Raw genomic sequence first — 26,444 nt, 5'->3', positions numbered from 1 at the left:
TAAGTAAAAGTAATAGTGAGTTTAGTCGATATCAATATGATCTATCAGGTTTAAGGTTTATATAGTAGCGAACTTTCAACAGGTGAGTTAGTCCAATGAAAGTATAAAGTCCACAGCTCGACCCTATATGTACAGGGTCAGGCGGGCCTTACAATAATGAGTCGGGCCTGTGGTGTTGCCTATTAATTTTCTTAAAAGAATATTTTTTAATGAAAAAGTTTTTAAATCGTCAACCGTAACCAACCAAACTGGGTCAGGGGCCTTCTGCTTAAGCCCGCGATCTGCTACAGTAAGTAGCCCAACCCTCTCATACTGAGCCTTTTTCCTGGATAGAATGACTTACCCGGGGTATAAGCAAAAGACTGCGAAAAAGGAGAAACAAAATCTTCTACATATACACGCATACATAATAATCTGAAATCCCTTCTGCCATAAAATTTACTTCCTCGTACATTGTTTCTAGGGTTTGTGTTTTTGGATTCTGTAGACTAGGTTGATTTCTGTAGATTTCGTTGTCATGGCAGGCGCTGGAATCCACCCATACCACCAGCAATGGCCTCCAGCACCTGCTCCACCTCCGCCACCGGCCGCTGCATCCGCCGCCGGTCCGCCTCCTGCTCCTGTCCCTTACGACAACACTAACCGCCTCACCCATGATGAGGTATTATTCTCTTCCTTTCTGTTTCCTCTAATTGTGTGGAAAACCTAGGTATCGAGATTAGTCGATTTAAAAGGGGAAAAAAAAAAAGGAAAGAAAAATAATCTTCTTCTGGTGTATTAATTCGCGATTAGATTGACTATCTTTTAATGATTAGTTTTTTTCAGTTAAAATATAAACAATCCTTTTGATGAGGAATGTTAGGCTTTTATCGAACTTACTTTTCTGGGAGAATGCAATTGATTGATGATTAGTTCAATATTTAGCTAAATTGTTTGAAGCGATGGGAAATTGTTGCTCTGTATTAGCTTCGCACGATTTTCATAACGGGTCTGCCTGAAGACGTTAAGGAGAGAGAGCTGCAGAACCTACTGAGATGGTTACCTGGTTATGAGGCGTCACAAGTGAACTACAAGGGAGAAAAACCTATGGGTTTTGCTCTCTTCTCAACTGCCCAACTTGCAGTTACTGCGAAAGATGCTCTTCAGGTTTATCCTCTTGATTTGACGGACTTACTTTTACTAACTACTTTTATTTATCTGCCTTTTTTTAAAATAATATTATTTTTGGGGTTCTAGGAAATGGTATTTGATGCAGAGACTAAATCTGTGCTGCACACTGAGATGGCCAAGAAAAATCTTTTTGTTAAGAGAGGTGAGTATTATACTTGATAGGTGCTTTTTCTTTTTGTTAGAATTTGTCTTTTTAATTATTGGATTGCTTAGGTAATGTAGGTAGAGATAATAATATTTGAACTTGTGTGACTCTTTAGAGATGATTTTTCATTGACATTGATAACTTCAATTTTGCTGTTTGATCATGCTTAGGAGCATAAAAAGGTATTTTGTTTTTCTGTTAGAATATGAAGCATCTTTGTTGGATATAACAGTTAATGGTGTTTGTAAAACCAGATGGTATGGGACGAAAGTGTTTAGATGTATTTTTGCTATCTTTCTTAAGACTTGTATTCTCAATTGTAAAACTGAGTTTTAATAGAAAGTTCTGAAGAGTGACTATGTTGTGGAAATGTAATAAAACACTCGTTAATTTTATCTTCCAGTTTTCATAAGGATGGTCTACTTGTGGAATCATTCCAGAGAATAATGCATCTTGTTCTAGGAAGATATGGCTTTGTATTTGATTTCAGATCTTTTGCTGCTATTGATCAGAACTAAACTCTTTTCTGAATTGCGAAGCAAATTCCCAGTGTTAGAAGTTTTAATATAAAAGGGCTTACAGAAAAGCCTGACGAAGGCCTCTTTTACTTTCCAAAAAAAAATAAAAAACCTCTTTAGAGACTTAGCCAGGCCATCTCTAGGAGTGTTCTTCGTTTGGATGCAATTGATTTTGTCAATAACCAATCCAAATCAATGATTAGTTGAATTCAATGTAGTCCAATCCAGTATGAAAGCTTGAAGGAGTAAATCCTATCCAAATGAATTAAATTTATTCTAGTACATGTATGAACAGAAGCAAATCTTCTAATCTGAATAAAAACAATATGCTTTTTAAATAATCTATTCTGTTTTGGCAAATTTTAACCATGAACTGCACTAACCAAACTAGGTGGGTCAGTTTTTTTTTTTTTAACTTTTAATTTTGGGTCTGTTATAATTTAATACTCATCAAATTAGATTAAAAAAATTGAATAGTTTTGTTGCTGGATTTGAATTTCGAATACCCTTTCCCTGTATAGAACCTCTTCTTTCTCTTCCACTTGTCTCATATCATGCTTCCAAGTGTTGTTGGTTTTTTAATCAAGCAGTATCTTGCTAAGCTATTGCAATATGCTAATGGTTCCTTCTGCCCCCCCCTTTTTAGGAATAGTTGCAGATTCTAATGCATACGATCAAAGCAAACGTTTGCGGACTGGTGGTGACTATTCACATACTGGTTATACAGCTCCATCTCCATTTCACCCTCCTCCTCCTCCTGTTTGGGGTCCACATGGGTAAGAAACTATTTCCTCCATCATGAAAATTTCTTCTGTTGTTACATCTCACTCACCTAGAATAGGATAGGTAATATAGATACCAACAATTCATTGGGATAAATCTACAGTATTCATTTGTTAATGAGTTACATTTCCTCTGATTCACACATTCATGTTTGGTTTAGGTATATGGCTCCTGCTCCTCCCCCATATGACCCATATGGAGGTTATCCTGTTCCTCCAGTACCAATGCCTACTCCAGCTCCTGTACCAGCTCCCAGCAGTTATGTGCCTGTTCAGGTGATGATCAAATGCCATGTCTGTTGCTTGTATCTGGGTTTGTGGAAGCTCCGTGCTGTCTTTTCAATATATCAATCTAGAACTAATTTGTTTCTGCATTAGTTCCTTTCTGTTTACTTTCTTTGATGTCTGGAACTAAATTATGCTTTCAAATGTGATTTTATCCAACATTGTTCTGAACAAAGTATTTTAATCCTAACTGATGAGTTATTTTAAGAGCTGATTTTTGTTTTGTTTTAGTGTTATGGCCATGATTCTGTTTGCCAAAAATATACCTACTATAATTTACACTCTTGCATAGCAGTTTTCTTAGCATTAAATTTATTTAGGATTTAGAAGGTCATTGTTTAATCCTCATGTATTTTAAATTCTAGTTTTGTATCAAATCATCTCCAGCCACACTCTGAAACAAAGCTTCAACAGAATGTTAAAAATGTTTTTATTTTTTTACCTTTGGGTACCTTTGATTTTAATGTACCTAGAAAAAGTTTTAACTGTGTTCCTTAATTTTGCACTTTTTGTCTTTCTCTCACTCTTTTTCATTTTTTAGGGAACCCTGCTTTTGTGTCCTATCCTTGATACTTTTTTCTAGCTCTGCTCTAGTTAAAATCCAATTTTGCCACGTACATGTGACTTGTATATTCTGCAAACACTCTTGTGATCACTAAAAGCTTGTCATAAAGGATTTACATCTGCTCAAGCTTGGGATGCTTCCAGATCCCTTACTAATTCCTGTAACTAAACTTTTTTGTTTCTCAAATCTTGCTGCCATTGGGTACTGCAAAGAAAGTGGACACTTGCTTTGGGGGTGTTGGGGGTTTCAGGGGGAGTTTCAAAGAATTTTGAGAGATAAAATACTGCATTGGGTTAAACAGGAATAATTATTCTTTTTACTGTTTAATTTTTAAATTTTACTTGATGTTACAAGGTTCTAGAGGTCTAAGCACAAGTATTAAATCTAATTTTATATAGTTTTTCTTTCTGGTGAACCACATTTTTTTACATGTAGCTTCAAATGTCAACCTTTAAAAAATAAATTGAATTGCTGTTGTCTTTGTTAGATGTGTTCTATGGTAAAACCAACATCTAAGGTCTTTGGTCCATTAATCACAATCTTTTAAGATGGATGTTATTGATGTTATTTATGAAAAAGATGTACATTATGTGGGTTTTATATTGCTTAGAACATAAAGAAAGAAAAAATGTAATTTCCATTACTAGAGCTTTTTTTCAATCCTTGGGTCTGTTAACTTGATGTTTCCACCTGTGTCTAGATGGTGTAATGTAAGATTTAGTTGTTTTGGTGGAGTTCTATCTTATAGTGTTTAATACCTCCTTTTGTAACTTGTGGTCCTTTTGTATTGTGATTTTCATGTGTACTTAAAGTTTTTTGGAGTTTGAACCTTTTTCGTCTGTGTGTATGTGTATTCCTGATGAGTTGGTCTATACATGTTTTTCACTGAATGGTTTTGGTTTTAAAGTTTTATGTCAATTTCTTAACAGAATACAAAAGATAATCCTCCTTGCAATACCTTGTTTATTGGTAACCTTGGAGAGAATATAAATGAGGAAGAACTGAGGGGGCTATTCAGCGTGTAAGGATGGCTTTTCCCTGGCTATTATTTTGAGCTTTCTTATTTCTTTGTATGACATCATGGATTGCATTGGTGACTATGATCCTATGTTTCATTTTCTAACTTTGGTGCAGGCAACCCGGATTTAAGCAAATGAAAGTCTTGAGACAAGAAAGACATACTGTTTGCTTTATTGAGTTTGAAGTAGGTTTCGTTCATTCTTTTTCACATTTGGTTTGATCTAGCTATTATAATAAATATTATTCAAATTCACATATCTAGGTTTCATGATCAGTCATGCCTAAAGTTTATGTCAACAACTTGCAGGATGTGAACAGTGCAACCAACGTGCATCATAGTTTGCAGGGTGCTGTTATCCCTAGTTCTGGTGCTGTCGGCATGCGGATACAATATCCATTCAGTTCTTTTATTTTGTTTTTTCCTTTCTGTTCTTTACACATCCAAATGTTGAGTACATGGTGCACCATTATTTGTTTCCCTTGACTTTAGAGTACATATTCAAAGAATCCGTTTGGAAAAAGGAAGGATGGTGGCCATGCTATTGCTTCTCCAGCAGCAAATGGAGCTCCACCAGCTCTGACCTATCAGTAGCTTGAAGGGAATGTACTCTGTTCTTTATGCTCGGGCCAATTCAACTTCATGATAGGGTGCATCTTGCAGCTGTTGCATGCATCCATTTCATTGTCAACATCAGCATTAACATCTTTTCTCATGTGAAAGAATGCACATAGTGGTGTCATGACCATACCATTGTCATGTTCTACTAACTACCTATGACATGCATTTATCAGCAGCATGTGTTAATTCGTGGATATATTATTAGGGGTTTGGATGTTTTTAAATTTGTAGAACTGGTGCATGGTTTGCTGTATTTTTACATTTTACGCTATCTACCACTCCATTGATCATATCACACATCAAAAGTAAGATTCTAGTTTAAGTGAACGCCTTCCTCTTGTGCTTATTTATTTTATATTATTAGGTTCAACTACACGACATTGTTCAACATGACATTGGAAGTTGATATGAGTTTTGTACAAGGTTTAATTACATTGCATTACCTAACATTTCATCAGAGAGTGATCCAAAGATTCATTTCATGACATTTTTTTATTATGATACAAAAGAACTAGGAAATCACACCATTGATAATTTTTTTAATGAAAATCACTTGCCATTGCCATCCATCTCCACTTTCACAATAGGGGTATGTAGGGATATGTAGGGATATCAGTTAAGCAAAGAACTGATATTGGTGCTTTAACATTCAGACTCTTCAAAGCATAATACTTCTGAGAAATATCAGAAAATGTATTATGCTGTGATCTTATATGCAGGATTTTCTGTATTAAATGAGCAAGCTTCCATGTTTGAGGGGATCAATTGCAGCAGCTGGTTTTTGTCTCAGGTAATTGTGCTCTTTACTTGTCAAGAAAGCTGGTCAAACACCCCTATCTTGATGTTAATTGACTCCTCCTAGGACTAAGCATGTTAAGTGTTACTGGATGCTGGTTTGAGATGCAAAATATTGAGCTGGAGACCAGTCATCAACGACGAAGCTTTTTCTGCTTGTTTCTAACTATGATCTTATGGTCAATGGGGTCTGTACTCTCGAATTTTGGAGGAATTCTTGGGTTCTTGTCTGCGGTCCTTGATGCATGTTTGATAAAATCTGCAACGGAAAAGCGTGGCTCAATCTCTTTAATATATTGTTTTCCATTGACTTAAATATCTATCTAATATAGGACGAAAATAAATGAAAGATAGAAATGGACATTTTAATTGTGGTTTTTCATTGACTTAAATATCTATCTAATAATACTACTGGGCCTTTCTCAAGCCTCGGTCCACTGGCTTAATCTCTTTTCTTTTTGAGGACCTCCTTTTATTTTATTTTATTTTTTCCCTTTTCTAGGTGTTCAACTGAAGAAGTATTATATTGTTTTATCTGCATTTTTGGTGTTTGTTGTGTGCTTCTTCATAAAGTACTTGAATTATTAATCAGAGGGAGATATTAGGGTGTCCTAGGCAACTGCATCTTTAATTGAACGCTGGCAATATGTATATATTGTCTTCGATTCTTGAGATGAGAGAATGAGAACAAGAGCAGGTTTACCATAAATCTTATGGTTCTAAGAGATTATCATTTCTCCCACAAGGGAGCTGCCTTTTGGGATGACTGCACTCGCAAATCTGAGGAACAATTCATTGGCTAACTAACAGTTGCATGGTCACATTATACACTCAAAAACACATTTTCATACAACCATTCAGAAGTTTATATTATGCCATCTCAGATATGAAATTATTATTCCGCAAATGCTTGTTTCAATCTATAAATTGTAACAGTTTCCATTTATAATTATCCCACCTGAGTGATTGGTAAGTCTCAAAAGTTCCAATAACAAGAATAAGACGCCTCAATTTGGATATTTGAAATCAATTATGCCTAATGGAGATTTAAACAAATTAAATTATGAACTGTAATGTGTTCTATCAATGTGACATTTATAGGTGAATTCTATTTTGATAAAGCACGAGAGAGATATTAGGTTTGTTTGTGTATTTTACATCATTTGGAGATGTTAAGAGAATATGTTGATGGTGGCCGTCACCTAGGATATTACAACTAAATATGAACCAAGGGATATACTGTTTCGTGCAAAATTATTACTGGAATTTCTGAATCTATATGATTCTTGGCTTGGCTAATTAATAATGAACATACTAATTAAACTGTATGTTGTTGCTGCACAACCAAGACAGAACATTTCCCAGATAAATCTTTTGAAGCAAGCAAGTCTCCCATAATTCCAATCTCTGGAAACTCACTCCATTCTTTGAGCCCTGAAGTTTGTGGATCTTCTGTGTTGTGTCTTCTCCCAACAATCATGAGATCAAATTTGTCAACCATTGAATGAATAATTTTCACTGTCTCACGCCCATCCTTTACAATGTGTTTAATGTAATTGGCATAATCATTGCTCTTAACATTCTTAAGAACCTCAGAATCAAGCACTGTTTCCCAGTCTACTTCCTCATCATCACTCTTGGCAATAAATTGTGCTACTGTAAGCCTGACTTTGGTGTTTCTAGCCATTCTTCTAGCTAGTGTCAACGCCTCACGATCATCGTTGCCACCAAAGAATAGCATAGCAACCTCAGAGTATGATTGTGCTTGCGAATCTGAATAGTCAGGACGTCTTATGTTGCCATGATCAATGAGGATTCCTACAGAACAAGGAGCTTTTTCCAGGATTCTTTGGTTTAGATTCCTGATGGTTTGGTCTTCGGATTCGAGTGAGCCGTCAATGTACCATGTTTTATGAAATGGGAGGATGATAAGAGAGACAAGCTTGTCAAGTGCAAGGGAACAAATATCATCATACATGAACTCTGGTGGAGAGATAGCTGTGAAGGCGTTCAATGTTACAGCTCCCCAATGATTTCCCTCAAATTTCTTGAAGGAAAGTATGACATTTTCAGAGTACCAGTATCCACTGAGGCTTTTGCTTCTCTTTTGATGGGAAAGGAAAATTGGGCCATCAACTCCGCTAAGCTTGACAAGGTGAAGAACATTAACAACTAAAGGTGTTTCCTTTGTGGGAGATGAAATGTTCAACATGTTGATGACTGCTGTGACATTGTTTGGAACATTAATGCAAGTGATAATTTGCAGTTCTTCATCAGGCCTGGCATCCATGATTTTCCTTATTTGATAGCCTGCATATTTCCTTGAAGGATCATAAAATTTTCTCACCAAAACAGGCACAATGCTTGCAGTGATAGCGACAAAAACAAGCCCCGCATGAAATACTTCCGGAGACAAAATCTGCATTTGATAATAAGAACAAGTAGAATTGTTACTACCTTGAATTGATTGAATAAAATATTTAGTTTTAGATTAGTTTTCCAGGATGATTACATACCTTTCCATCACTCATGAATGTGTAGACAGCAAGCTCAACAACTCCTTTGGCACTCAATATGAGAGCAAGAGCAAATGCATCAGATTTATGCATTTTCTGATACAATAATGGCCCCAAACATGACACAAATTTCACCAACAAAGTCACAGTAGAAATGATTACATGTTTTTTTACCATATCGTTATTGAAATCAAGAGATAACTTTTGTAATCTCATGGAACATGTTGTCACAAAAATTGGGACCAAAAACCCTGAACCTATGCAGTCAAATTTCTCCACCAGGGAAGATCCAAATGGGGGTCCATGAGGGACAGCTAGACCAATAGCATAAATGACAAAAAGGGGTATATTCTTATTTAAAACTTCAGGAAGGAGCCTGGTACTGAAGAGAAACATTACTATAATTGCATAAATGCAAGTTTGATTTAATTGCCTTCCTTCAGGGGTTAATTTCACAATCAAAAGCATTACTGGTCTGAGCACAATCATAATGATAAAAATGAACATGATTGGTCCTATTTGAGGAGAAAGAGATGGAGGAATTCCTTGAATTGTGCATAAAGCAGCAGAGGCGCCAAATACACAAATACAACTAAGAAAGTCAGCAACACTGGCGGCTGATTCCGCTAGTTTACCAAGTTCTGAGTTAAGGATTTTCAGGTCTGTGAGAATGCCATGAATGACTGGAAAAGATGTCATGTAAAACATTGGTGAAATATAGAAGATGCTGGTGAATTCTTTATGGCTGTTGCTCATTATAACAATGCTTGAGACAGTGTAAATCATCGGTGGGAGAATCAACATTAAAGCCAGATAACAAGCCTTTGATCCCACCCTGGTTACCATGCTGATGTCCATTTTCACTCCACATATGAACACAAAAAATGTATAGCCAAAGGTTGTTAAGGTGCTAAGCAATTGTACATTATCTTGAGTCATCAGAACGTCTGACCATTGCTTTGGAAGTACTGCTTCTGATAATAGTAAACCAGCCTGGTTTAGAACAAATTAATTAGTAACTCAAAAAAGAATGAAAAATGGAAAATTTCATTTAGATTTTTTTAGATTTGATCGTACAATGATCTGGGAGGTCAATATTGGAAGGCCAAAATATTTGAGCATAGAATGAAAGCCTTGGCTGAGGAAGATGATCAAAACCAGGATCAACTGAAGTCTTGGAGATGCAAAATCGAGCCAACTATAATTTTCGTCCTCAAATTCCCTCAACAAGCCAGCAGAGCTGATCTTTGGAGGAAGTGAAATGCAGCTCTCAACTGGGTATCTTCCTTGGCTTGTGACATTCTTCATATTCGAGTATCGAAAAAAAAAAGAAGAAACAATAAAGCCTCTGCAATAAAGAAGTTGTTTGAGTTGGAATTGAATGAATGAATGAAGGATGTGAATGGAAAAAGTACATAAAAAGGAAGCGCTCAGAAGCTGGAAACAGTTTCTGATTTTGTTTATTTTACACGTCTAATTTTTCCCAGCTGGTTTTTCAGAGCGGCAACCATAATCTGTTGCACCAAATTGTATGAAGTTGTTGCCTGGATACTAACTTGGCATTGGAATTCAGGAGACAACTGACGACATTTTTAAGTTGATTTCCCTGTTACAAAATTAATGATTCTCATCCCATTGTTGCCAACTTCTGTGGCAATTTTTGGCATCTTAGTTGTTCATTGACTTCCTTAATGTAACTTTAATTGGATTGATATTAGCACTTAAGCCTATCGTGCTACTATACATAACAGTGTCAGAAAGGGAATTTGGTAACAATAATTATATCATTGTGGAGAAAGGATAAAATCAAATTGTCTTCCTTGAATTTAGGACAATGCTGAATTATGCTTGATGCACGCAATAATAGAATGAAATTTGTTTACATAAGTTTAATATTATACGTCATATTTCATTGTTTTAGTCATTGGTTTCCATGTAGTTAGGACTAGATTTGAGTCGAATCGAATCGAGTTCAAGCTCGAATCAAGCTTTTAACTAGCTTGTTATTAAAACGACATCGTTTTAATATATATTAGTTAAAACGATATTGTTTTATATCAAAATTTTTAACTCGTGAGTTTGACGAGTTAAACACTTTGAAGCTCAAGTTCGAAAATATTGAACTTTCAGGCTTGAGTTAATTTAAGCTTAGTTTGTGTTGGGTTATTCGAGTCGAGTTCAAACTTAAACTTAAATAAACTTGATTTGAATCTAACCCTACATGTAATAGAGTCTACATTTACAAGTTTTTTATAGTTGTTAAAAATGTGGGTTCTATATACCGACCCATGGCAAATTAATTAAAATAGGTATGAAATTTACTGTGTAAACATTTTTTAGCAAAATTTTTGTAGTTTTACCTTTTTAAGCAAACTCTATTTTCTATTCCAACTATACCCTTTATCCTATTTCTTCCTATTCAGATTAGTTTTTACCAGAAAATCTTTTTTTTTTGAGAGTATACAAATTAAAATTAATTTTTCCATAATTGTTAAGATTTACATATAAAAAACAGATTAATTTATGATGTAATAGTTAATATATATATACCTTTAGAAAAATGATGAACATGGGGTGCTAAAAGTGTGTGTTCTTTCAAAAGGATGCGAAAATTAGGGAAAAGGTATGCATTTTTTCAAAAGGGTGCGAAAATGTGCGAAAATATATGAAAGTGTGAAGGGGTAAAGGAGTGCGTGAAACTGGAAAGGGGTACATAAAAATGTGAAGGGGTGCGTGAAAATGTGAAGATGTGTGTAAAAAATGTAAATGGGTGGGTAAAAATGCAAACGGGTGCTTAAAAAAACAAACGAGTGTGTGAAAATACAAAACGGGTATGTGAAAATACAAACGGGTGCGTGAAAATATAAAATGGGTGCGTAAAAATATAAAACGGGTACGTGAAAATATAAATGGGGTGCGTAAAAATACAAAATGGGTACGGAAAAATACAAACGGGTGCGTGAAAATATAAACAGGTGCATGAAAATGTGAAGAGGTGCATGAAAATACAAATAAATGTATGAAAATATAAACGAGTACGTAAAATATAAAAGGGGTGTACAGGGCGTGAGATATATTATATATTATATTATTAATATATATTATATTATAATATATATTACATTAATAATATAAAATAATATATTATATATTATATTATATATTAATATAATATATAAAATATATGTTATTTTTATGCACCTCTTTATAGTTTCACACACCCTTTCACAATTTCACGTACTTCTTCATATTTTTATGCACTCTTTCAAATTTTCCTGCACCCCTTCACATTTTTCACCACCCCTTTACATTTTTATGCACCCCTTCATATTTTTTTGCACCCCTTCACAGTTTCACGTACCCATTTACATTTTTACGCACCTTTTCACATTTTTCTACACCTCCTCACAGTTTTACACACCTTTTTACATTTTTACACACTCATTCACATTTTTCTGTACCTTTTCACAGTTTCACGCACCCTTTTATATTTTTATGCACCCCTTCACAGTTTTTGACACCCTTTTACATTTTTATGCATCCCTTCACATTTTTTGGCACCTTTTTACATTTTTACGCACTCTTTCACATTTTCCTACACCCCTTCATAGTGTCAGGCATCTTTTTGCACTTTTATATATTTTTACACCATTTCACACCCTTTCGAAAAAACACGCACCTTTTTACACATTTTTGCACCCTTTTGAAAAAACGCACACCATTTCCTAATTTTCGCCCCTTTCAAAAGAATGCACTCCTTTAACACCCGTGCACAACCTACAGGCATTCTCTGTGTAGTTATGTTCATTATTTTTCTAAAAGTATGTAAATATCAACTATTACATCAGAAATTAATTGTTTTTTGATATGTAAATCTTAACAATTACAAAAAAATTAAACTTAATCTGCATACTCTCAAAAATAAAATATTTTTTAGTAAAAACTAATCTGGATAAAAAGAAATAAAATAAAAGGTATTGTTGAAATAGAAAATACGGTTTACTTAAAAAGATAAAACTACAGAAATTTGCCCCCGACCCACTAGGTCAAGAAAAGGCACCATGAGTCCACAACTTTGTCAACAAGACTAGAAGCAATAATAAGAAATATGGGATGTTGTTTGTCACCGTTCTTGTAATCTCTTCAATATTAAATAAATATTTTTTATTATCTCAAAAGTACTTTCTACAATTTGTAAAATTATAATTAAACCAAAAATAAAAAAACATTGAGATTTTTATAATGTTGTGTTAACTATTCCATTTGTTCTTGACCTGTTTCAAGTTTCAATTTACAGAGTTTTGTTATAAAAAAAGTTTATGGCCTAATTGATGAGTAGAAAAAGTTAGGAAATGGTCAGAAAGATGACAAAAACTAAAAGTTTGCTTACTATCACTTTTGAAACTTCAACTTTTGAATTTGTAAGTACTTGTTGAAGACCAAGAGGTCCTAATAGCCCTGGACCATTCTCAGTTTAATCCCAAAAGCACCACAATTTTGGCAAAGTAGTACCATCAAACATATCTAATAACATGAAGATAATTACCAGTTTACACCACCACAATTTTCTCCCAATCAAGTTGTTTTACCTAAAAAACCCACTTAATAGAAATTGACTGCCAAAACAACTCAAACGGGCCAACCAAAAAGTCTGTTAACCTAAATATCTAATAGCACCACAGATGTAAACGTTATATGAAGGCAAAGAGAGCCAAGAGGTGACTAAAATGTTTAATTTGAAAGGAATCTGTAGAGCACAAGTAATATTACAACAATATTAATTCGTCCCATAAAAACATAAATACCAGACTAATATAATTTAATAATTACTAAGTATAAATAAACCAAATGCCTTTAATTTAGAAGACTAGCAACAATATGAGGCTAGCAAAATATTGTGAGAGAACTATTTCCATCCATGTTGAGTTTCGTTGTCAGTCAATCTTTGGGAGCCTGTCATCAACCGTCGTCGGCTATGGCAGAGAGAGAAGGGAGGAAAATGGAGGAGTTGGTGGTTGTTGTTGTCACTGGAGTGAAGAAAACCTTAGGAATATGGGGGAAAAAGTCACTTTTCAAAGTTGAGGGCTAAGGGTGAAACATTAGTTTTCTGGTAAAATGATGGTTTTACCCTAACTCTAACAAAAAATTCTAAAAAAAATTAGTTTATGGGTGAATGTTTAGATTTTTGAAAGCCTATGGGTATATCTTTGAAAATGGGTTAAACCTTGGGTGGGAAAAAGTCTTTTGGCCTTTTTATTGTACTAAAAAAAAAGGCAATTTTAAATTAAACTAACACAAAATGCTAATCAAATTGGATTACAAATAAGTATTTAGATTTTCCGAAATTAACGGATGAGACTTTGTCATTGAATAAAACTTTGGTGGGAATAAGTATTTTGATCATATATATATATTCAACATTCTATGATTTCGGACATCTTTCATAATTGCTTTGGACTTAAATTTTGTTAATAAGTCTAATCTTTATATATATTATAAGATTAAATCTAGAACTTTGCTCGTAAGTGTAACATTGCAGGAATAAATAAGTGGATTATCATAATTGTTGAAAGGAAAAACAATGGCAACAACATTCAGTGGAGTTATGGCCCCATTCTTTGTGGGAATTTTATTGAAAGTTTGATTCACGACTGATTATCTTTATAAAATAATCATATTATATGCGAAGCTATCTACTGTGAGAGATCTAATTATTTAAACCCATTAATAATAAAAGATCTCTTGAAACTAGAAATTAATACGAGTTAACTCTTGTTAGCAAGAATGGAAGTCAGGATTTAATTTCAGATTTTAGATGTTCATTTTAGGACTTTGGAAACCATGAAATAAGAAAATAAAGTGAGGGTAAGTGTAAAAGGGAGGCAAACTTAACGCAAAGGTTTTGGTGCTTGCGTCAGTTAAAAATGGTTGATGGTGATGTGAATACTGTGATAGATTCGGCATGTATCCATTACTTTAACATTCATTATGCTTGCATACTTGACTTGCCCATGTTTTTCAGAAATCTTTTTACACTTTTTTCGGACTTCAAAATTCAAAGTCTTCCTCTATGAAAAAAAAAAATTGTGGTTTCAATTTCACCCATTTTACGTTATTTGATTATTAATCTTAAAATATCATCATCTATTTAATCTCAGACGATATCGCATTGCAGCATACTATCAAATTCTAGTGCTACTTTTTCTTTCACACTCTCTCTTTCCAGCTTCCTTGTCTTCAACCCTTCCTTTTTCCTTTTTGTGGCTTTAGATTGCAAGTATGAAGTTTAGGTTGTGCCATCTCTTGCTGTTATTTACCTTCTCTGCGTCTTTGCATGCCGTGTTTGGTTTAAATAATGAGGGGGTCGCTTTATTGTCACTTTTGAGGCGATGGACCTCGGTGCCATATTCCTTGAGGTCCGGTTGGAATACTTCAGATTCCACTCCATGCAATTGGGTTGGTATAGAATGTGATAGTAAGAATAATGTTGTCTCTTTTAACCTCTCCAGTTATGCAATTTCTGGTCAGCTTGGACCTGAAATTGGTCACTTGAGAGAGTTGGAGATTATTGATTTGAGTTCTAATGATTTCTCTGGTAATTTACCAGAAGCTCTAGGCAATTGTAGTGCACTTAAGTGCTTGGATTTGTCTTGTAATAGATTCACTGGTCAAATACCTGATAATTTCAAGCACTTGCAATTTTTGAGCGCCCTGGTTTTAAATAACAATTCTTTAGAAGGCGAAATACCCGAATCATTGTTTCAAATTCCAGGTTTACAAGTAGTGCTTTTGCATTTCAACTATTTTAATGGTTCAATTCCTAGTAATGTTTGTGATATGGGTGAGGTTGAACTGTTATGGTTAAGTGGTAATAGGTTATCTGGTACCATTCCAGAGTCTATTGGGAATTGCAGTAAATTGCAAGCTCTTCTTTTGTTTGATAACAATCTAGTGGGTGTTTTGCCAGAGAGTCTAAACAATCTTAAAAATCTTATTTATTTGGATCTTCAAAATAACAGTCTTACTGGTAGCATCCCTTTGAATTTTCGAAACTGCAAGGATTTGAAGTTATTGTCTTTGTCATATAACAATTTTAGTGGGGAGATTCCACCAGAATTAGGGAACTGTAAGTCCTTGGAAAGCTTGCTGTTACATACAAACCAACTTGAAGGTAGAATTCCAGCTGAGCTAGGCCTACCAGAACAGCTTTCTCGTCTTAACCTTTCTAAAAATCGTTTGTCGGGGAAGATTCCACCAGAATTAGGGAAGTGCAGGTCCTTGGAAATATTAAACTTATGGAAAAACCAACTTGAAGGCAGAATTCCAGATGAGCTAGGAATGCTGAGTAATTTACGGTATCTTAAACTGTCTTCCAACAATCTATCAGGTGAGATTCCATATATAATATTGTAGCTTAGCTTTCTATACCATGTTTACGTGCTCTCGATGTCATTGTCATAACCATGTACTTGAAATTTCATGGAACAAAAATAAAATTCTCTAGCTCTATCTGTTGCCTCTATTTTATTGCACAGTATGATATTACAACTGTACAAGTATATCCCAAAAGAAAAAATTGTCGCATTTTTATCAGGCATTGCTACTTATAACAAGACATTTTTTGAGTCTGAATTTCCTTTGCTTCAATCTGGTCACACGAAACTTGATTCATTCCTTCATGTATCCCAATTCATCGCATGAATACATCTCTCTGTAAGCATACATATGAGAATAAGTATGTTATTGAAACCATAACTGACGACCCTCATGGTAACCATTGACGTCAATCCAACAGTCATTGACAACTGCTCTAATAGTTTATCAACTTAAACACATAATGGCACCGAATGAGGATTTCAGTTGGAATAGTCAGTACGTTTTGAAGCTAACAAACATACTAGTCAAGCTATATGTTTCAACAATGTACACACAGCAATGGATATCCAAAATGGTCAAATGAATTCCACTAACAGAACGTCTTACATGCGTTTGGATTCGGCAAAAACTAAAGGCCAAATGACTATTTCCCACCCAAGGTTTAGCGTTTTCTCAAATGTCCCCCTTTTAACTATAGAAACACCAAACACCCACCTATGACCGGTTAGATTTAACAGAACCCTAACGCCTAAAAATTTAATCTCATTTTCCCCCCTAAAAGTTTAAAAACTAACATTTTTTCCCTAAGCTAAGTTTGAAAAGATTGCATTTTCCCCCCTAGGGTTTATTTCCAAACCCTTCTCCGTCGCTTTCTCCGGCGCCATCACCGGCCGTCTTCCCCTCCAACGGTTTCTCTTCCACCGACGACCCCTCTCAACTCGACCTCAACGCATCCGATGCAGAGAGAAGCCGTCTGGGAAGAGAAATCGTTTTCCCAGACGACGAAGACGAGATCGATCGATCTCGTCTTCGTCGTCTGGGAAGACGATTGTCTTCCCAGATGAAGACGACTCGTCTTCCCAGAGGACGACGAGTCGTCTCGTCGTCTTGTCTTCGTCTGGGAAGACGTCGTCTTCCTAGACGACGACGACGACTGGGAAGACGAAGAACTTCGTCTTCCCCGACGAAGTTTTTCGTCTTCCACAGCTTCTCCGACTTCGATTGGAAGTCCAAATGGGAGGAAAGAGATCTCCGGAAGGTGAGGATGCTTCGGGAGGGAGAGACCGTTGGCAATGGAGTCGAAGACCGTCGGCAATGCTTCGGGAGGGTGAAACTGCGATTTTTTAAAACTTAGGCTGGGGGGGAAATTTTAGTTTTTAAACTTTAGGGGGGCAAAATATATTCTATTTTAGTTTATTTTTAATATTCTAGAGAAAATGACAATTTTACCCTTATCACCGTTAGGTTTTTGTTAAATCTAACCGGTCATGGGTGAGTGTTTGGTGTTTCCATAGTTAAAGGGGGGACATTTGAGAAAACGCTAAACCTTGGGTGGGAAATAGTCGTTTGGCCAAAACTAAAACTAAAATATGCACATATCGATAATCTCATATATGCGCATGTAAACATCTCCAAAATGATCAGAAACTAAAAGTTTGCTGACTATCACTTTTTGATTTGTAAGTACTTGCTGAAGACCAAGAGGTCCTAATAGCCTTGGCCCATCCTCAATATAATCCCGAAAGCTTTGTTCATTTGAAAGCCATAAGATGACAGTGCCGGTCGTCTAAATTTAGGACAGTAAAAATATTAGAGAATACTCTTGTTTTTTAAGCACTCAAGCAACATCGCTATTATATCAAAGCATAAATATCAAAAATCACTCCGATCGGATAATGCAAAATCTTTAATATTTAGATAGACTTGATGTATGGGTATAAAATTAAAGGTGGTATGTTATAGTAATAATTCAAATATTTTATTAGTTTTGTTTGTTGTTATATTAGGATAGTTGTTTCCATAAAATTGTACAAATTTATAGTTGATAACAAAACGGATAAGATCGCACTTATGATTAATTGTTGAAATGTCTTTTAAATTTACTTTTTAGTTAATAAAGTTGAAGATTTTAGATATGTTGGAATTTTTTTTCCATTCATGTCAATGTTAAGGCAGCTTCATCAAAGCTTGCGGATCCTGATTGAGTATACATTGCATAAGTAGGGTGTTTGTCTCTTGATTGATGTCCATATATATATATATAAACAATATTATACATACCCATTTTGGATACACAAATATCTACATATTTATACGTGTTATTTCACGATTGAATATTATTTTATTCTTAATTCAAAATTACTCGATCACAAAATGACATATTTAAATGTAAACACATTTATATACCTAAAATAGATATACATAATTTTATTTTATATATATATATATATATACACACACACACACACACTATGTATGGCTTTTGTGTTGTATGCTTTCAGCTCTATTGTTGAAATCCATTTGTTTAGTTTGATTGTTGGGTTGTTGAGAAAGTGAGAGCATGGTGTTTTTGAGATTGGTAAGTTCTATTTAACAAATTTAGACTAATTACACGTTATTTTGGACCTTTCAAAAATATTTCTGTCCATCTAATTGAATATGTTACGGCCCCATTCTTTGTGGAAATTTTATTGAGAGTTTGATTCACTTTACTTTACTGATGTTCTTTATAAAATAATTTTTATTATATGATACATACTGTTGGTGGTTGTTTAGCAAGCTTATTAATATATTAATTATCAGTCTCGACAATTGGCTATTCAAATAAATATTAATTATCTTGACTTACCATCCAACCTGTCTACACATGCCTACCTCACAAAAATTTTCTAAATTTTTGCAGTTTTGTTTTTATTTTTATTTTTTATGATTTGAACATAAAAATATACATTCAACTTAATTTAATGTATTTTTTAACTAATTTATCTATGAAATAATAACATTGATTAAAAAAATAACGAATTAAAAAAGAAAATTACAAAGTAAGGAATATTTTACTATTTAGGGATTTCAGATTTTCTAATAAAATAAAAGTGTAAGTATTTAAATCTATATTTAGATTAAAGTGAGTTAGATGCAAAAATTTTGATTAGTTTGCTTTGATTTTTGAGAGAATTGGTGGATGTATTTGTCTTGGGTTCTTAAAATTGAAAGATTAAACAGGTGTTAAATTGGATTTTTAGTTAAAATTGTAAAACGTAAAAAAAATGATGATTAAAATTATTTAAACGATTAAAAAAGTAATTACAATAATTAATTGTTTAAACCAACAAATAATAAAATAAAGAGAGACTATGAGTGAAAGGAGGCACAATTAACGCAAGGATTTGGCATGTATGTGGACTTCAAAGTCTTCCTCAATTGAAAAAAAAAGTTGTGGTTTCAATTTGACCCATTTTACGTTCTTTGATTATATCTTATTACTATTTTACCATTTTACCTTCTTACTATTTATATTGATACTAAAAAACTTAAAAATAATCTATCTTTTATTACTATTACCATACGGATATTCTATTATTTGATTAGTTGATTATTATAATTAACCCTTTATTTTGCTTATAATATGAAAAATTATTATTTCCGAAAGAAGACTATAAAAATAAATCGATATCAGATTCCAGAAGCCACATGGAAATTTGCATTAAAGTGATACTTTGTTCAGAGTCTTTTCTCTTGGTTTCGTATGTACGGATGGCAACAAGGAAGGATTTCAATCATAGTCCTCGACACGGGGATGACAAGGATTGTCCATCCCTTTTTTACCAAAAAAAAAAAAAAATTCTTCCCATTCTTATTCCTATCCTATAAGAAAAAATCTTCTCTTCATATATTAAGCAAAAAAATTGACTAAAATTAAAACAAATCTATTATTTTAAATATCACAAATATTATATATTAACTATTTTAATATATATAATAAAATATAAATAAATTTGAAAAATATAAATAATCTAAAACTATAAATATATGATAGTATTTTAAACAAATATATTAATATAAAGGGCAAAGACGAGGTAGATAGAAAACACATATATCTTTGTCCTTGATTGTTATGATATATTTTATCTCTATCTCCTTCCCCTTCCCTGTTTCTATTGAGGAATCTCTTCTCTATTAAAGTTTGGGAGGGTTAGAAACCCTAAATTCGGACCGAAATTATCCTCTCTATTTATATAACATCATCTATTTAATCTAAGAGGATATCACATTGCAGCTACGAACAAATCCTGGTTCTACTTTTTCTCCCTTTCACACACTCTCTTTCAAGCTTCTAGTTTTCAGCTTCCTTGTCTTCAACCCTTCGTTTTTCCTTTTTGTGGGTTTAGATTGCAAGTATGAAGTTTAGGTTGTGCCATTTCTTGCTGTTATTTAGCTTCTCTGTGTCTTCGCATGCTGTGTTTGGTTTAAATAACGATGGGGTCGCTTTATTGTCACTCTTGAGGCAATGGACCTCGGTGCCATCTTCCTTGAGGTCCAGTTGGAATACTTCAGATTCCACTCCATGTAATTGGGTTGGTATAATATGTGATAGTAAGAATAATGTTGTCTCTGTTAACCTCACGCGTTATGCAATTTCTGGTCAGCTTGGACCTGAAATTGGTCACTTGAGAGAGTTGCAGACTATTGATTTGAGTTATAATGATTTCTCTGGTAATTTACCAGAAGCTCTAGGCAATTGTAGTGCGCTTAAGTGGTTGGAATTGTCTTGTAATAGATTCACTGGTCAAATTCCTCAAAATTTCAAGCACTTGCAATTTTTGAGGTACTTGCTTTTAAATAACAATTCTTTAGAAGGCGAAATACCCGAATCATTGTTTCAAATTCCAGGTTTAGAAGAAGTTCTTTTGCATTACAACTATTTTAATGGTTCAATTCCTAGGAATGTTTGTGATATGAGTGAGGTTGTGATTTTACTTTTAAGTGGTAATAGGTTATCTGGTACCATTCCAGAGTCTATTGGAAATTGCAGTAAATTGCAAGGGCTTTTTTTAAGTGAAAACAATCTAGTGGGTGTTTTGCCAGAGAGTCTAATGAATCTTGAAAATCTTGCTTATTTGGCTGTTGGGAATAACAGTCTTAATGGTAGCATCGCTTTGGTTTCTGGAAACTGCAAGAATTTGTATATTTTGATTTTGTCATCTAACAATTTTAGTGGGGAGATTCCACCAGGTTTGGGGAATTGCAGTAGCTTAACAATTCTTGACCTTTCTGAAAATCGTTTGTCCGGGAAAATTCCACCAGAATTAGGGAAGTGCATGTCCTTGGAAACATTGAGCTTATGGAAAAACCAACTTGAAGGTAGAATTCCAGATGAGCTAGGGATGCTGAGTAATTTACGGTATCTTAAACTGTCTTTCAACAATCTATCAGGTGAGATTCCACATATCAAATTGTAGCTTAGCTTTTTATTTCGTGTTTACGTGCTTTCAATGTCATTCTCATAACCATGTACTTGAAATTTCATGGAATAAAAATAAAATTCTCTATATCTAATGTAGCCTCCATTTTATTGCACAGTATGATAGTACAACTGTACAAGTATATCCCAGAAGAAAAACTTATCATATTTTTATCAGGCATTGCTACTTATAACAAGAAAATTTTTAAGCTTGAATTTCCATCACTTCGATCTGGTCTTACGAAACTTGATTCATTTATTAATGTATCCCAATTCATCGTATGAATACATCTCTCAATAAGCTAAACACGAGGATAAGTATGTTATTGAAACTATAATTGACGACTCTCTTAGTAATCATAGACGTCAATCTACCAATCATCAACAACTATTCTAATAATTTATCACTAAATCATATAATAATATTGAATAAAGATTTCAATTGGAACAATCAGTACATTTGAAGCTAACAAACATGCCAGTCAATCTATATGTTTCAACAATGTACTTAAAACAATTCCACTAAGAGAATGTCTTACATGCATTTGGATTCGGCAAAAACTAAAACTAAAATTGCACATATCGATAATCTCGTATATGCACATGCAAGCATCTCCAAAACGGTCAGAACTTAACTATCACTTTTGAATATGTAAGTACTTGTTGATGACCAAAAGGTCCAAATGGCTTTGGCCATTCTCAATATCATCTATTTACTTATTTATATGTATGCATAACATTGCTAATACATATATAGTTGAGTGCGTACAGGGTGAGATTTTATTTAATAGGAAGTGCAGTTGATGAGATTTTCCACCATCGCAAAAGATAGCAAATTTCCAAAGATCACTCCTTTAAATAGCAAACTCAGTAATCTTAACAGGTCACTATCAATTTTTCTTACCTGGGAAAAATTAAAGCAAAATTGAATTCTTCGAATAAATTTCAATTTACATAGAATTTCGACAGGAACTTGACACATGAACAAAAAAGAGTTGGCAAAGCATGTATCGCTTCTTTTACATTTGCTATTTTGTATAATAAAACTTAATTTAGCAATGCCATTATTTCAAATTCTTTAGAAGTAGTCAATTCTTTAGAAGGAGAAATACCCAAATCATTGTTTCAAATTCCATGATGTTAATGTTTTCAAGAGTTGACTACTTGTAAACTTAATTTGAAACAACGCAAACTTTAATTTACTAATAAACAAACATCATTGTGTAATGTTAATGTCATATAAAAGGTTGTGGGTAATTAAAAAATAATAGTAATAAATTATAATCTGAAATTTCTTTATATTTATATCATTCATAATATAAATTTCAAATTATAAATATTTCTAATAAATTATTTTAATTTAAACTATATAGGTCTTCAACAATTTTTTATGAAAAAATATGAATTTCTAATTTTTGTTCTGATACCATATATAAATCATAATTATATTCATGAATAAATAATTAAACATCAAACTATCACACTCATAATCTTAAACTTTGGTTTGAGGTTACTCATGATAAATAGACCTAACCCATAACAAAAACTGCCTATGGAGTTGAGGGAGCAGCTAGGCAGTTGAGGGTAGTTGGGCACATCTTTATTGTTCCAAAACTGTCGTAACTGAAAAAAAGGCAAATACAGAAGAACACAAAAAAATATAGAGCCTCCCAAAAACGCAAGTTTTCTTTCGCAAAATCCAGATGGTACAATCACGTAAAGTGTGTTGTGAAAACACATAAAGCTTCGAATTAATTCAAACACAAGATATAAACTGTAAACTGGGTATGTATACTATAATCTTGATTTGTTTACAAAATTGGTGGATTTTTAACACCATATTTTTCACATAGTTTGAAGATAGAAAGAGATATTTTGATCTATTGTATTATGAAGTATACAATACAAAAAGAAAAATTTTGAAGAATTTGAAAGATGTTGATTTCCTTTACTTAACCTCTTACCTTGATAATGGAGAAAAAGAACTTAAATTTTGTTATGGGTTAGATTTTTTTGTAGTTATTGTAAATGATAAAAGATGATCAAACTCTTATTTCTAATATTTAAATATAACGTTATATAGAAACTTACATAATTATAAAGAATAGTATATTTTCATTAGTCAAAAGTCTCAATAGAATTTAAGTACTGAAAGTTTTATTGAATAATTATTATTTTTTAAAATAAATACAATTATACTAGATAAAATAAAAATTTTTAATGTATGTGAGTCATAAATCTTAATGCTTGAATGATGATGGCAAGGCTTCAAGTAACCCTTCCCAAAACAATTTAAGCTACCTGATGAAGGACAATCGACACAGACTAGGATTTCCAAAGAAAGATGACACAGATGAGTGTGGCAACTTAATCAGTGACTCAGGTATTGGCCATGTGAAGAGATTGTTAGAAACATTGACCTCCATTAAAGATTTGAGTTTACCAAGGGGAGCCAATGTTCCTGTCAAATTGTTGTTAGATATATCCAGTTTTTCTAGATACGTCAGATTCTCAAACTCTGAAGGAATTTCACCAGTCAAGCCATTGTTGCTGAGATTCAACCCATAGTTTAGACTCTGCAATCTTCCAATTGATGAGGGAATCTTGCCACCCAACTGATTACTGCCAATCTGTAGCTCTTCAAGTTTTTTCAATTCAGGTGAAAGTGTTGGAATGCCCCCAGTAAAATGGTTCTCTCTTAGAATCAAAGCGGACAATTTTTTGCGGCTGCTCAAACTGGATGGAATTAAGCCGTTCAATAAATTGAATCTCACTTCCAAAGTTTCTAGTTTTTCACAATGTGATAGCTGAGATGGCAAAGAACCCTCCAAATGGTTGTGTGACAGATTCAATTTCTCAAGATTTACAAGGTTTCCCAGCTCTAGAGGTATAAGCCCTGTAAACTTGTTCCCAGAAAGATTAATTGAAGCAACATTGGTGAAGTTCTCCAAGCTCGGTGGAATAGCACCAGTGATGTTATTTCCACTGGTATCAATGTGAAAGAGAACCGATTTTTCGGAAAATTCAGGGAGAACCCCAGTGAAGCGATTCTCTTTGAGGATAACTCTCTTGAGAGTTGAACTCCTCCCAACATCACCAGGAATGCGGCCATGAAATTGGTTGAGACCCATATTAAGAACTGCTAATTGCTTTCCAAAGCAAAGATTCGATGGAATTTCACCGGTGAACTTATTATTGGTAAACTCAACCTCCACAAAGTTGCTTTTGATTCCAAGACTTTGAGGTATGACTCCGTAGAACTGATTGTTAAACTAGGAAATGCTCTTCAAATTTGACATTTCAGAGAAAGCCAGAGGTAACTTCCCAGAAAGGGAGTTACTATAAACAATAAGATACTGAAGGTTAGAAATTTTCCAAATGCTATGTGGAATCTCAACTGTTCGATTGTTGGAAAACAGTTCAAGATCCTGTAAATTTCTCAGATTCCCCAGCTCATCTGGAATTCTACCTTCAAGTTGGTTTGTATATAACTTCGAGATTTTCAAGGACTTACACTTCCCTAATTCTGGTGGAATTTTCCCGGACAAATAATTTTCACAAAGGTCAAGATAAGAAAGCTTATCTAGTAGGCGAAAGGAAGATGGGATGGTGCCTGTTAAGTGGCTCCGCAAAATGGCTTAAGCTTCTGCAATTCCCCAAACCTGGTGGAATCCCCCCACTAAAATTGTTAAATGACAAAACCAATGTATCCAAATTCTTGCACTTTCCAGAACCCAAAGGGATGCTACCATTAGGATTGTTATTGCTAACATCCAAATAAACAAGATTTTCAAGATTGTTTAGACTCTATTGCAAAACACCCACTAGATTGTTATCATTCAAATAAAGCTCTTGCAATTTACTCTAATTCCCAATTGACTGTGGATTGGTATCAGACAACCTGTTACCATATAACCATAAAATCTCAACCTCACTCATGTCACAAACATTCCTAGGAATTGAGCCTTTAAAATAGTTGTTAATCAAATACACTACTTGTAAACCTGGAGTTTGAAACAATAATTTGGGTATTTCGCCTTCTAAAGAATTGTTATACAAACTCCAGAACCTCAAAAGGTGCAATTTCTTGAAATTATCAGGTATTTGGCCAGTGAATCTATTAGAAGACAAATCCAAGTACTTAACTGTACTACAATTGCATAGTGGTTCTGGCAAACTACCAGAGAAATCATTAGAACTCAAATCAATAGTCTCCAACTCTCTCAAGTGACCAATTTCAGGTCCAAGCTGACCAGAAATTGCATAACTGGAGAGGTTAAAAGAGACAACATTATTCTTACTATCACATTCTATACCAACCCAATTACACGGAGTGGAATCTGAAGTATTCCAACTGGAACTCAAGGAAGATGGTACCGAGGTCCATTGCCTCAAGAGTGACAATAAAGCCACCCCATCATTATTCAAACCAAACGCGGCATGCAAAGACACAAAAAAGCTAAATAGCAATAAATGGCACAACCTAAACTTCATAATTGGAATCTAAACCCACAAAAAAAAGAAAAACAAAGGGTTGACAAGGAAGCTAGAAAGACTGTGAAAGGGAGAAAAAGTAGCACCAGGATTTAATAGTAGCAATCGCCTGTGACCATAAAAGGCAGGTCAATCTGATGATCTGTCTGTAGTTATCAATTCATTAATTTATTCCTATAATAAGCTGATACACCGCTTTTCCCAAAATAATGTTTCCTATTAGAAGCAAATAAAGGCTTTATTATACACTAATTATCTAATCTAATAATAATAAAAAAAAAATAAATCGATATGTATCGATAATATATATTATATTATATCAAACGTATTGCATTTAAAACTTTACAAAAGGTTATTACAATTTTATAAATAATTAAATACCATTTTTGTTGAAATTTTGAATAAAGAAAAGATTTTTTAATTTAAAAAGAATTATTTATACTTGAAATATGAAAGTAGAACATTTCTGATTATAAAATTCTATGAACGCAGTGAAGAAACTTAAGAACCCTCTATTTTAATAATGAAATCCTTTTACTAATAATTAATGAACTACCGAGTGGATGAAACTTTCAATAAAATTTCCACACAGAATAATAATGGTCCACTCTCCACAACCCAACTGAAATTTCTCGTGCTCCTTTTTATATTTAAGTTTAGAAATTTGATCATCAAATCTTAATACTTTAGAAATTAG

At 33.7% G+C, this 26,444-nt stretch overlaps 4 protein-coding genes and 1 pseudogene across 4 annotated transcripts; 3 read left to right on the top strand and 2 right to left on the bottom strand.

Annotated features, from left to right (window-relative positions):
- Positions 1-347: 347 nt before the first annotated feature.
- Positions 348-6,215, top strand: LOC123218626 (RNA-binding protein with multiple splicing 2-like). Its single transcript, XM_044640137.1, has 9 exons — positions 348-661; positions 967-1,146; positions 1,237-1,312; positions 2,480-2,609; positions 2,777-2,891; positions 4,395-4,486; positions 4,600-4,669; positions 4,793-4,875; positions 4,981-6,215. Exons 1-9 carry the CDS (start codon positions 518-520, stop codon positions 5,075-5,077), a joined length of 987 nt encoding a protein of 328 aa, XP_044496072.1. The 5' UTR covers positions 348-517; the 3' UTR covers positions 5,078-6,215.
- Positions 6,216-7,099: 884 nt separating this feature from the next.
- On the bottom strand, positions 7,100-9,723 carry LOC123218925 (cation/H(+) antiporter 4-like). Its single transcript, XM_044640579.1, has 3 exons — positions 9,574-9,723; positions 8,416-9,408; positions 7,100-8,318 (listed from the first exon to the last, which is right to left on the bottom strand). The coding sequence occupies exons 1-3, from the start codon at positions 9,721-9,723 to the stop codon at positions 7,218-7,220; spliced, it is 2,244 nt and encodes a 747-aa protein (XP_044496514.1). The 3' UTR covers positions 7,100-7,217.
- Positions 9,724-14,694: 4,971 nt separating this feature from the next.
- Positions 14,695-15,905, top strand: LOC123218924 (receptor-like protein kinase). Its single transcript, XM_044640577.1, has one exon. The coding sequence runs from the start codon at positions 14,695-14,697 to the stop codon at positions 15,826-15,828; it is 1,134 nt and encodes a 377-aa protein (XP_044496512.1). The 3' UTR covers positions 15,829-15,905.
- A 4,284-nt stretch (positions 15,906-20,189) lies between these two features.
- LOC123218923 (receptor-like protein kinase) lies at positions 20,190-21,251 on the top strand. Its single transcript, XM_044640576.1, has one exon. The coding sequence runs from the start codon at positions 20,190-20,192 to the stop codon at positions 21,249-21,251; it is 1,062 nt and encodes a 353-aa protein (XP_044496511.1).
- A 1,552-nt stretch (positions 21,252-22,803) lies between these two features.
- Positions 22,804-25,747, bottom strand: LOC123218922 (annotated as a pseudogene).
- Between the last annotated feature and the right edge of the window lie 697 nt (positions 25,748-26,444).

Source organism: Mangifera indica, chromosome 6 (assembly GCF_011075055.1).
Source record: "Mangifera indica cultivar Alphonso chromosome 6, CATAS_Mindica_2.1, whole genome shotgun sequence".
In the NCBI taxonomy this organism is placed as follows: domain Eukaryota; kingdom Viridiplantae; phylum Streptophyta; class Magnoliopsida; order Sapindales; family Anacardiaceae; genus Mangifera; species Mangifera indica.
This window is presented reverse-complemented; position numbering and strand designations above follow the sequence as displayed.